Source organism: Panthera uncia (assembly GCF_023721935.1).
Source record: "Panthera uncia isolate 11264 chromosome A3 unlocalized genomic scaffold, Puncia_PCG_1.0 HiC_scaffold_12, whole genome shotgun sequence".
NCBI lineage: Eukaryota > Metazoa > Chordata > Mammalia > Carnivora > Felidae > Panthera > Panthera uncia.
In genome coordinates, this window is record NW_026057579.1 from 3,906,194 (window position 1) to 3,918,807 (window position 12,614).

Sequence of the window (12,614 nt, forward strand, 5' to 3'; positions counted from 1 at the left end):
TTTATGCATCATCCATCATTTTTTACTTCTGAGCCACCAAGCATTTATCAGTGGGTGAGTTCTTGTCTGAAGGGTGAAGGAATGCCGCCCTATCCTTACCTCCCCGGAATCTGTGAAAGAAGTAGACTTGTAGTCTTGGTATGTATTGCCTAACGTGTTTATTTTTTTTTTTAAACTTAATTTTTAAAATTACACAAAAAATTTAACTTTTTCATTTTGTGTACATTTCTGTGAACTTCAGCAAATGTATAGATTCATGTAATCACCACCATAATTAGGACACAGAATAGTTTCATCACCCTGCAAAATTCCCACATGCTTTTGAGATTCATCCAAGGTGTTGCCAGTGTCAGCAGTTCATTGCATTTAATTGCTAAGTACTAGTCCATTGTGTGAATGTTTCACATGGGTTACCCATTCACCCGTTGAAGATATTTGAATTGGTTCCAGTCTTTGGCAGTTATGAATACAGCTCCAGTAAACATTCATGTCTAGGTTTTAGTGTGAACATAAATTTTCATTTCTTAAGGGTAGATACCCAGCGGTGAGATCAATGATCATATAGTAGTTTTCAGAGCAGCCGTACCATTTTCCATTCTCACCATCAATTGTGAGGGTTTCATTTTCTCTACATGTCAGTGATTGGTATGGTCATGATTTTTATTTATTTTAGTTTTTTTTGAGTTTGTGCATTTTTTTTTTTGAGAAATCGTGAGCGTGAGCATGCATGCGAACAGGGAAGGGGCAGAGAAAGAGAGAGAGAAAGAGAATCCCAAACAGGCTCCATCCACACTGTTGGTGCAGATGCTGATGTGGGGCTTGAACTCACGAACGATGAGATCATGACCTGAGTTGAAATCCAGAGTTGGATGCTTAACTGACTGAACTGCCCAGGCGCCCTGGTCATGATTTTTAATTTTTGCCATTCTGACAGATGTGTAGGAGTATCTCATTGTAGTTTTAATTTGTATTTCCCTGATGGCTAATGATGTTTTGAGAGTTCTAGATGGGAGGTTTTGTCAGCTATATGGATTATAAATGTTGTCTGGTTTGCAGCTGTCCTGTCTCATCATTTTCTTAATGGTTCTTTTGCAGAGCAAAATGTTTAATTTTGTTGCATCCAGTTTACCCAGTTTTTCTTTTATGGAGAGTACTCTTGGTGTCTAAGATTTCATTGTTTAACTTCAGTTCACAATTAATTTCTCCCAGAAGTTTTATAGTTTTCTGCTTTACACTTAGATGTAGAATCCATTCTGATAATTTTTTTTTAATAAGATGTGAGATTTAGGTTGAGGTTTTTATTCCATTTGGATGTCCAGTTATTTTTAACACCATTTATTGAGAAGACTATCCTTTCTGTATTGCTTTAGCACTTTTATGAAAAATTAGTTTGCCGCATTTTTGTGGGTCTGTTTCTGGGCTGTCTGTAGTAGTTTGTTGATCTGTGTTGCTGTCCACACTGTCTTGGTTACCGTAGCTGTATAGTAAGTCTTAAAATTGCTTTGTGTGATTCCTCTTTTCTTTTTTTTTTTTTTTTAACGTTTTATTTATTTTTGAGACAGGGAGAGACAGAGCATGAACAGGGGAGGGTCAGAGAGAGGGAGGCACAGAATCTGAATCAGGCTCCAGGCTCCGAGCCGTCAGCACAGAGCCCGACGCGGGGCTCGAACCCACAGACCGCGAGATCATGACCCGAGCCGAAGTCGGCCGCCTAACCGACTGAGCCACCCAGGCGCCCCTGTGATTCCTCTTTTCATTATTCTTCTTTTTCAGAATTGTTTTATTATATGCATGTATGTATGTTTCAAGTTTTTATTTAAATTCTAGTTAACATACAGTATAATACTGGTTTCAGGAGTAGAATTCAGTGATTTAACACTTACATACAACACCCAGTGCTCATCATAACAAGTGCCCTCCTTAATACCGATCACCCATTTAACTCATTCCCCTGCCCACCTCCCATCCAGCATCCCTTATTCAGTTAGTTCATGTCTGAGTTCAAACCTTCAGATACAAACAAAAGACTTTGGTAAAGGTGAGTTACTTCACGTTCCCATCCCCTTCTCGCTGGAACAGCCTGGGTCCTTTGTGGACCTTCCCAGAGACGGGGCCTTCCCAGGCTTACTGGAGAATTTCATGCTTTTGTTTCCTCCACAGATATCACTGCACTATAAATGTCTATGTACCCTGCTCGTCTTTTCTTTTATTCCACATCCTGCTTTTCTTCATGTTGAGAAAGGCTTCAGAGCCCCCATGACTCTGAAACAGACATGCAGGAGAGTAATTTTTCTTTTTTTAAAAAAAATGGTAGTCAAATATACATAACATATTTATATATGTATTTTTAATATTTTAACTATTCTTAAGTGTACAGTTAATTCAGTGGCATTAAATATATTTATAAAATATTAAGAGCAGATTTAGGGGCACCAGGGTGGTTCAATACATAAAGCGTCTGACTCTTGATTTCAGCTCAGGTCATGATCTCACAGTTCATAAGATCGAGCTCCACATTGGAGTCCATGCTGGCAGCATGGCCTATTTGGGATTCTCTCCCTCTCTCTCTCTCTCTCTCGCCTCCCCCTCCTCTCAAAATACATACGTGAAAAAAAACCTTCTAAAATATTAAGAGCAGGTTAATTCCAGAACTTTTACATCCTTAATGCTTATGTAGAAACATTTAAGTGAAACCACCAAATATGTTGGTACTGTCCAACTCTGCTGGATGGGGGGAGACTTGATGTGTATCTAGCCACAAAGGGGAGCCGGAGAAATAAGAATATACCAAGTTGGTCAGCCTCCAACTTAAATTATGTTAGTCAACTTGTAGATACTTGTATTACAACTTTTCGTTGTGAGATATGATGTCAGTTAGGTTCAGGACTATGTCATTTGCAGTGCTTGTATTGGTTTAGAATATAGAGTTTTTAAGATTCTCCTGCGTTATAGTAAAATTTTAATGGAATCGTGCTGCTTTCTTTGAAAAGAAAAAAAAGCTTAGTGCAGGTGCAGATATTGGTGGTAGCAAATATTCAAATGAGACCTTTGAAGGCCAAAGTGAAGGGTGTGGGTTAGGGTTCACCTAACCAGAAACAACCCAAGTGTTTGTCAGTTTATGAATGGAGAAAGTTTGGTACATCTGTGTAATGGAATACTACTTAGCAATAAAAAGAAACCAACTACAGACGCACGCAGTAATGTGAATGAATCTCAGAGGGATGCTAAGTTGAAGAAGTAGGACACAGAAGCTTATATAATCTAAGATTCCATTTATGTGATATTGTTGAATAGGCAAAACCATAGGGAAAGAAAACAGGAGTTGTTGTTTCCTGTGCTGGGTGTAGGAGGAGTAGATTGATTACAAAGGGTGCAGGGAGCGTTTTGGTGTGATAGAAGTGTTCCACATCATGATTGTAGTAGTGATTGTATTATTGTATGTTGTCAACACTCAAAGCTGTACACCTAAAATAGATGAATTTTCCTCCGTGTAATTATACGTCATTCGTTTGAAAAATAATGTAAATTTTCTCCTTATGCAGAGTATTGCACTCTACATACTTGGTAATGAGAGCTCTGTTTCTGATGAATCTTCACAGTATTTATCCAGGATAACTATAGGTAAGTCAGTGTAATGTTAGACTTCCCAAAATGAATTTTTTCCCCCAAAACACAGTTTTACAAATGTTAATATCAGAATTGAGATTAAAAAATTAAAGATTTCCTAAGTGTTCTAGAGGCCATGTCTTGCCTCATTTTAGTGGTGGCCTTTTGCACTGTTCTTGTCCGTGGTTTATAGCTAATTTTCAGAGACCAGGAGTACTTCAGATCTAACAAATTTTACATTTTTTCAATGTATGTAAAAAGGACTTATTTTATTTTATTTTAATTTTATTTTTTGTCCATAATCTTAATCTTACTGTCTTCAGTATCCCCTTTGCAAAGTACGGTAACATATTCAAAGATTCCAGCAACCAGGCATAGACATCTCTGAGGACTATTATTTGGCCTACCACAGAGTATTAATTTACATTTAATGAAATCATTGACATAATTGAGTTTAAGTCAATTATTTTTATAAGTTTCTCTATTCAGGTTCTGTTTTAGTCGGTGTGAGCCTCTGTACTAAATGTACCATAAATTAAGTGGCTTAAACAACAAACTATTTCTCACAGTTCTGGAGGTAATGAAACCCAAGATCAGAGTGCCAGCGCGGTCATTTTCTGGTGAGAACACAGATTCCTGGTGAGCAGATGGCTATCAAAAAAGGACTATTTTGGCCTCAGGGAAATTATTATACTTTCCAGCCTGCCAGAGGACTGCTTACTTTTTTTTTAGGAGTTGTTTGAATTTTCATTTCCAAGTGTCTTCTGTTATATGTTCTCTTTATCAGGATAACTATCAAAATAAAATTTCCTTTTCATTGCCTTTTAGCCCCCCAGAAGTCACAAGCAGAACAAGAAGAAAACAGGTGATTTTTATTCAGATAATGCTTTTATATTAAAAATATAAAACATTATTGCATTTTACTATTCTTTTTAATATTTTTGTGTTTTCTTCTCTTACAGGTTTAGTTTCAGGCATTCTACATCAGTTTCTAGTCTAGCTGAACGATTAGTCGTCTGGATGACTGATGTAGGTAAGGTAGTCTTTGTTACTTTTCATGTGTCTTTGAGATACTGGTGAGAACCCCCTGCTTTCCCTGGACACCTCCTTGTTCAGTAGGCCGTGCTTCTTCACAGCGAGCTAGAACTGGGAAGCAGGAGAAGAGAGGGACTCTCGTTCTATGAAAGGATCCTGCAGGACCAGTGTTAAGGCGCTTCAAGCCTCACTTCCTTTCCCTGACCATGTCATACCTTCCGGATTATAATACCTAGTATACCAGCTTTTATCTCTCGATGGGTCAGAAATGTTTATTTGCTTCACCTTAGGCCAATTAAAGCTGTAGCTATGTGGACTGGCCTTAGAATGGAGAACTGTAATCACTACACATACAGACTTGAAGCAGTTGTAATACTCAGATATCAGAAAGTATTTCTGGCTAATTGTAAAAGTAATTGTACAAACACTTCAGGGTGTGTTTTTGAAGAATATAGGCTAGTGGTTTCGGCTCCAAGATGAGGATAGAGCTGGAAAGAGGGAAAGGGAGGAAAGGAGTTCCCTGTTCTCTTTTCTCGAAGCCAGTGCTCTTAGGATTTAAATGGAATAAAATACTAAAGACCTTTTTTTTTTTTTTTTTGAAAATAAAGAACTAAAAATTTTAAATTATGGATATGAAGATATAAAAAATGACAATGTTATCGTATAGTCTGTTATAAAATAATGGTGTAATGAATATTACAGGATGTCTGAGTTCTTATTTAAAGAATATTCTAAACGACTTAGTTTTTCACTGTTGTTTTAAATATGCTCTCATGAAAATTACAATATTATTGTATAGTATTACAGATAAGATACCTGTGCTGAAAAACATTAGATGAGTTAGTTCTGTCCATTTGTATGTCATATGATATTTAATAAAAGCGTTATTCTCGTAGAAGGGAACATTTTTACCTCAATAATTAATCAACTTCCAATATTAATAAATAATATATAATAGTATAAAATTGAGAAATTCGTTACAGGAAAAATAAATTTTAATTTACCTAAGGTCTTGAAAATTTTAAATATGAAGTATGGTATAATATAAAAGAATGCATAAAATGTGTATGTTTAGAGGTCACCTACCATTGTAAGTAGAACATTGCTAGTGTACTAGAAGGCCCTTGCATGTCCATTCCATGTGATATCTTCCTCTCACACAGCCTACTGCTGCAGGCTAAACCGAGGTTTTTTATTACCTTCCCTCATTCTTTTTTCTTTTTTTAAATGCTTATTTTTCAGAGAGACAGAGAGAGAGAGTGAGCAAGGGAGGGGCAGAGAGAGAGGGAGACACAGCAACTGAAGCAGGCTCCAGGCCCTGAGCTGTCCGCACAAGCCTGATGTGGGGCTGGAACCCACGAACTGCAAGATCATGACCCAAGCCAGTTGTTCGCTTAACTGAGCCACCAGGCGCCCCGTTCCCTCATTACTTTCATAGTTCTATCATCTTTTTTTTTTTTTAAATGTGTATTTATTTTTAAGAGAGAGGGAGAGATAGAGCATGAGCGGGGGAAGGGCAGAGAAAGAGGGAGACACAGAATCTGAAGCAGGCTCTAGGCTCTGAGCCGTCAGCACAGAGCCGGACATGGGGCTTGAACTCACAAACTGTGAGATCATGACCTGAGCCGAAGTTGGATCATTAACCAACTGAGCCACCCAGGCGCCCCCATAGTTTTATCATCTTTATCTGTTGCTTGGTGTTGTAGGTCTTTGAACTTCATATAAATGAATGTAGATATAAATTGTTTTTTTCACTCAATTCATCTGTATTAACTCATGTAGCAGTAGATCATTCATTTTCACTGCTCTATACTCTATGGTTTGAATATATTCCAGTTTATTCTATTGATGATAGCAGTTGGGCTGTTTCCTCCCTACCCTTTTTTTGTCATAGTGAGTGAATAGCGTTGCTAATCAGTATGTTAATACTTGTGACTGGTGCACATGTACACAAATTTCTGTATGGCTGTTAATGGACCATAAGGGATGGACCTATGTGTACATGCTGTGTGTTTTCCAAAGTGATTGTACCACTACCAACTGTGGATGAGAATTACTATTTTTCTACATAGTTGCCAACACTTGGTGTTGATTTACTTTATTTAATATTTGTCAAATGAATGAAATTATATATTTAGTAGTTTTTAATTTGATCTTTCCTGATCACTCAGGAAATAAACCATCATTTCATATGTTTATTGACCATTTGTGTTTCTTTTTTGGGAAATGTCTTTTTGTCCTTCCTGTCTTTCCTGTTGGGTTGTTTCTCTTTTTCTGAAGGTTTTTAGTTCTTTTAAAGAGACCTTTTGTACTAATCCCTGATGTTAAGACATTAGTCTGGTAGTAAGGTGAACGGAATCAATTTCTCTTTTTATTTGTCAGGATAGATATTGATTAATTTCAGACAGAGGATAATTGGGACAATAGCAGGTCTGAATGAAAAATGTTCTCCTTTCCTTTCATCACAAGGTTTCACTTTAAGAGACTTGGAAACTCTTCCCTTTGGAATTGCTCTTCCCATCAGAGATGCAATTTACCACTGTCGTGAACAGCCTGCTTCAGACTGGCCAGAAGCTGTCTGTCTCCTGATCGGACGGCAGGATCTGTCTAAACAAGCCTGCGAAGGAAACTTGCCCAAAGGGAAATCTGTGAGTATTAACACTGAAAGTTCAAGGTTCAGGTTTAGTGTCAAAATCGAAGTAGAAATCTTCATTTTTCTCTTAAGTCTTTTTCCAAGTGTATATTTCAGTTTGTCTTTTATGTTTTATGCCATGGGGTTTATAATTGGGCAGATACTCTTATTTATGAATTGACATGGGAACAGAGATTTTGTGAAGGCTCTGTTTTGCCTAGACTTTGCTTTGAGTTAGGACAAGTGCTGAGTGTATACATCCAGTACCATGACTCTTTCTCTACTTGTTGGTAGTGAAATTGGTAAGTAACTACTTTCGTAGTTAATAGCCTCATGTTGAATATGTAACTATTTTCTCTTTCCTACTTATTTTGATGTGAATTTCTTGATTTTAACCTTTGAAATAGATGTAAATACATCTGTTTAATCACATAAAACTGAAGTCGCAGGAAAAAGTTCTTTGGGAGCTGGGATAAGAGACACTAAAGTTGTTTAGAAGATGTCTTAGATTATCCCTCCTGAAATTCTTTCCTTTGTCAGTCTTCCAATATGCTTTTACTCTTTTTATTATTATTATTATTATTATTATTATTACTATTATTATTTTTAATTATTTTTTAACTTACATCCAAGTCAGCATATGGTGCAACAGTGATTTCAGGAGTAGATTCCTTAATGGCCCTTATCCATTTAGCCCATTCCCCCTCCCACAACCCCTCCAGCAACCCTCTTTGTTCTCCATATTTAAGAGTCTCTTATGTTTTGTCCCCCTCCCTGTTTCAATATTATTTTTGCTTCCCTTCCCTTATGTTCATCTGTTCTGTGTCTTAAAGTCCTCATATGAGTGAAGTCATATGACATTTGTCTTTCTCTGACTAATTTCGCTTAGCATAATACCCTCTAGTTCCATCCACATAGTTGCAAATGGCAAGATTTCATTCTTTTTGATTGCCGTGTAATACTCCATGTGTGTGTGTGTGTGTGTGTGTGTGTGTGTGTGTGTGTCACATCTTCTTTATCCATTCATCCATCAGTGGACATTGGGCTCTTTCCATACTTTGGCTATTGTTGATAGTGCTGCTGTAAACATTGGGGTGCATGTACCCCTTTGAAACAGCATACCTGTATCCCTTGGATAAAAACCTGGTTAGTTCAGTTGCTAGGTCATAGGGTAGTTCTATTTTTAATTTTTTGAGGAACCGCCATACTATTTTCCAGAGTGGCAGCACCAGTTTGCATTCCTACGCTTTTACTTCGTTTTTTAAAAGTTTATTTATTTATTTTTAGAGAGAAAGTGTGCGCACGTGTGCCTGCACATGGGGGAGGAGCAGAGAGAGAGGGAGAGACAAAGAATCCTAAGCAGGCTCCGTGCTGTTAGTGTGGATCCCAACGTGGGGCTCAAACTCACCAACTTAACTGTGAGATCATGACCTGAGCCAAAACCGAGTTGGATGCTTAACCAGCTGAGCCACCCAGGCACCCACCCCCCCAGTCTGCTTTTATAAAGAATGGGTTCTGAGAAGACTACCAATAGAAAATCAAATACATCATTACTCTCTAATGATCTCTCTTTTAAAATCAGTCGTTTTTAAAACTTAAAAATGGAATTTCTGGTACTTCTTTTAGAACTCTATTTAGCTTAAAAAAAAAAAAATGGTAGTATTGCATTACCCTGAGGATCAGAGAGGATTCTGGGATGGTTTTTCCACTCCAGGTGACTCTTCAACTTTGTTTATATCCCTAAGAGAATAGCACACATTTGCCTCATCACTTACTAGCTTTTGAACATATTAATCAAAATGTAACTATTTATAATCCACATTAGGTCTTAGGCTATTAATGCTTCTTCAGACCTTCTGAGTCTGTATCACAATTTGCCTGCTGGGTCTGTGACAGAAGCTGTTGCTGTGGATCCCATCTCCAGCAGCGTTGGCCCAGCATACCTTGCTTTTTATCTATACTTGTATAACAGCTCTTAGTTGAATTACTATTTGTCTTGTTCTAAACAGAAAACCATTTTTTTTTTTTTTTTTTTCTAATAATATGATGATCCTTTTATTTACCAAGATAAATTTTAGTATTTAGACTTGTTTTGTTACTATTATGAGAGCAGTTTAACATCATTAGCACTAAAACCAAATGATATTGATAATCTTTGATTTGTATTTAGGTGTGATTTTAAGTAATTCTGTCTAAATTCAATTTGTTCAGTTATTTGAGGCTACCTTTTATAACTCTTCTATTTTCAGTGCATTGGGTATTTGAGTCTATACTTTATAGCAAACTCATCCATTAGAATATAGTTTTTTTCAAAATTAGATATTCCATAGGAACCATAATGAATATTTATGAACTAAGTAAGAAGGATTGGTTAATCATATCTATTATTTTTTTTTCCAGCTAATGTTGCTTCCACATTAAATGTCATAAAACATTAGCATTTTAAATGGAATTAATTTTTTGTTAAAGGAGTATAAAATCCTTGAGAGAAAATGAGAAGATTTCATGCTATTCATACCTAGGTTGAAGTGTGATTGAATTATTTGGATGGGGAAGGCTCATATGAAAGCACATGCTGAGCTTCTGAGAAAGAATGATAATCAAGGGATTAACCCTTCTCGCTTGTTTTGCTGCAGTCTGATTAAGAAATCCAATTAAGAAACATCCTTATAAAAAAGTGAAAATCAATTATGATCCATTTTAAAGTACTAAAGTAAGAAAGTACTGTTAACTTTCTCCAGTCTTTGGTATATACCCTTCCAGGTTGTTTTCTTCTGCTTATATTAATCAAAGATATTATTTAAGTTAGCCTGGGTTCTTCAGTAATAGTGAGTGGGTTTCATATTCCACTTCTAATAATTTGTTTCCTTTTTAGAACATTTAGGATATAGTTATATTTTTATTATTTATTTAGAATGTTTCTCTAATGGAGTCAGCTGACTATTGTCCTAAATCTAATGTTTTTTCCCTTAGCTCAATAAAGAATTTTCCCAAGTGAGCAATATGATTGTACTTTTAAAAAAGACTTCTAGATTGAAGTCCCAGTATACACTGGGTACCCAAACCAGCTTTGTTCTCTGTACTGATAGAGTCATAGTGCATCATCCTATATATCTTTGTATTCAGTGAGTGCATGGTGGTTGGTTTTTAAATTATTACAACCAAGTCTGTTACTCAGGTGCTCTCATCAGATGTTCCTTCAGGAACAGAAACTGAGGAGGAAGATGATGGCATGAATGACATGAATCAGGAAGTTATGTCATTAATATGGAGTGAAGATTTAAGGGTGCAGGACGTGCGAAGACTTCTTCAAAGTGCGCATCCTGTCCGTGTCAATGTAGTACAGTATCCAGAACTCAGTGACCATGAGTTTATTGAGGAAAAAGAAAACAGGTAAAGGAAACATGTCATTATCACTTGTCGGTGTTTTTGTTTTTGTTTTTGTTTTTTTTTTTAATGTTTATGTATTTATTTTGAGAGAGAGAAAGTGTGCACATGGGGGAGAGGCAGAGAGAGAATCCCAAGCAGGGGTTGCACTGTCAGAGCAGAGCATGACGCGGGGCTCAATCCCACGAATCATGAAATCATGACCTGAGCTGAGATCAAGAGTCAGACACTTAATGGACTAAACCACCCAGGCGCCCCTCTTGTCAATGTTTTTTTGTGCTTTAAAACCCTAAAAAGATACTTCGGAGTTAAAAGTACCATGTATTTTAAGTTTTTGTTCAAAGTTGGTAAACCATAACATTTTTTCAAAGTATTTGAAACGTAAGAGTATCTGATGACATAAGTGACCCTCCTCTCGAAATATAGCTATGTGCTATTTAGAAAAGGTGACTCTAAGACCATTTTGCTTAATATAAAGTTTTTAGTGTAGTTTAAACTTATACCAGTAAGTTTTTTTCTGATCTGATCAGTAATACTCTCTGAAACTTCTCTGCTGCCATTCTCTAACATACATTATTTCTGTTGGTAATTGTAAGACTCAGTAGTACCCATTCTGTGACATTTCAGGGTTGTTGCCTTGGGACAATTCCACTTATATTTTAAAATTCTTTCCTGTCCTGTTAACCTGCCTTGTATCTATCCTCTGTAATTTTTCCACTATGATTTTCTGGTTCTCCTTAACTTTGCTTACTGTGGTACTGCTTTAAGGGGAAGGACCATCCACACTTAGCCTCAGGGTGCTGAAGATCTGAATTAGTCATAATCTTCCTCTCACACTTTCCTCTCCATATATACCTAGGTAATAGAGGAGATTGAGTGACAGAGAAGTTGTGTGAAAGCCTAGGTTGGCCACTATCCGCTGGGTATCTTTGGATGAATTACTTAACTTCTTGTTGCCTCAACTATAAGAATAGGCATAATTGTAGCATTCGTACATCACAAGGTTGCTCTGTGTGTACAGTGAGTTATTTCTACATAGTGGTTAGAACACTGTCCAGTATGTAGTAAAGCTGAATGCAGTTAGCCATGATTATTAACTGAGTTCATTGATACGATGCTAGTTTTTTTTTTTTTTTTTACCTTTTAATATCTCTGAAATCAGAATATGTTTTTCAGTCAATAGGTATTATAGTTTAATTGGCAATATTTTTTTAGTGCTTCATGAAATAGTGATGCGTCTTGTAATCAGTGACATCTTAAATAGAAAGGATTACAGTATTGTTTCCGTTATCACAGTTTTGTGGATTATATTTAAGGTTTCTGCTAAAAACATTCTATGGGATTGCCTTGAATTTTTCTGATTCTAAATTAACATGGGGCATTGTTCCTAAAGAATCTTAGGACAGCAAATTTTCCTCACCAAAAAATTAGAAAAGCTGTATGTGTATACAGTTAGAGAACGTGCTTATGAATAGCTTTGTCTGCAGAGAAAAAGCCTCTGAAGGGATTTTTTTGTGTCTTCAGATATAACTTGTGTTAAGTGTTTGTTTCCTGATTATAAATGCCCCTACTTCCACAATTTCTGTTTGATTTTTCTTTTTAAGGGGCTACATGGAACAGGATTTAATATAGAAACAAGAGTGGTGTATTAGTTTCAAACTAGAGCCCACTGAAGCCATTTTAACCTTGAATATAACTGATTTATAATGCTATTAATCCTATAAATCTTGGCCATCATGTAAGTGAAACTAATTATTTTTTCCCTGGAGACACTATGAAATCCTCTGGCTTCCAATATAGGGAGTTTCTTTCCTGTGTACAGGCCACAGAGGTAGCACTACTCAGGCTTTGGTGGCAGAAAGGATGGGAAGAGGATCCCAGAGATGTAGTGGATGCAGTTAGTCTGAAAATAACAAAAGGAGGAAACCCAAAACATACAACATTTTCCTTTGAG

General features: G+C 36.6%; 1 protein-coding gene across 1 annotated transcript in view; it reads left to right on the forward strand.

Annotated features, from left to right (window-relative positions):
* ANAPC1 (anaphase promoting complex subunit 1) overlaps positions 1 to 12,614 on the forward strand; it is a 96,311-nt gene that overhangs the window by 38,160 nt on the left and 45,537 nt on the right. Inside the window, 6 exon segments of the mRNA XM_049652158.1 lie at positions 1 to 138; positions 3,543 to 3,621; positions 4,435 to 4,471; positions 4,569 to 4,639; positions 7,111 to 7,289; positions 10,452 to 10,666. The exon segment at positions 1 to 138 is cut by the window's left edge and continues 29 nt beyond it. Coding sequence (XP_049508115.1) covers positions 1 to 138; positions 3,543 to 3,621; positions 4,435 to 4,471; positions 4,569 to 4,639; positions 7,111 to 7,289; positions 10,452 to 10,666 — 719 coding nt within the window.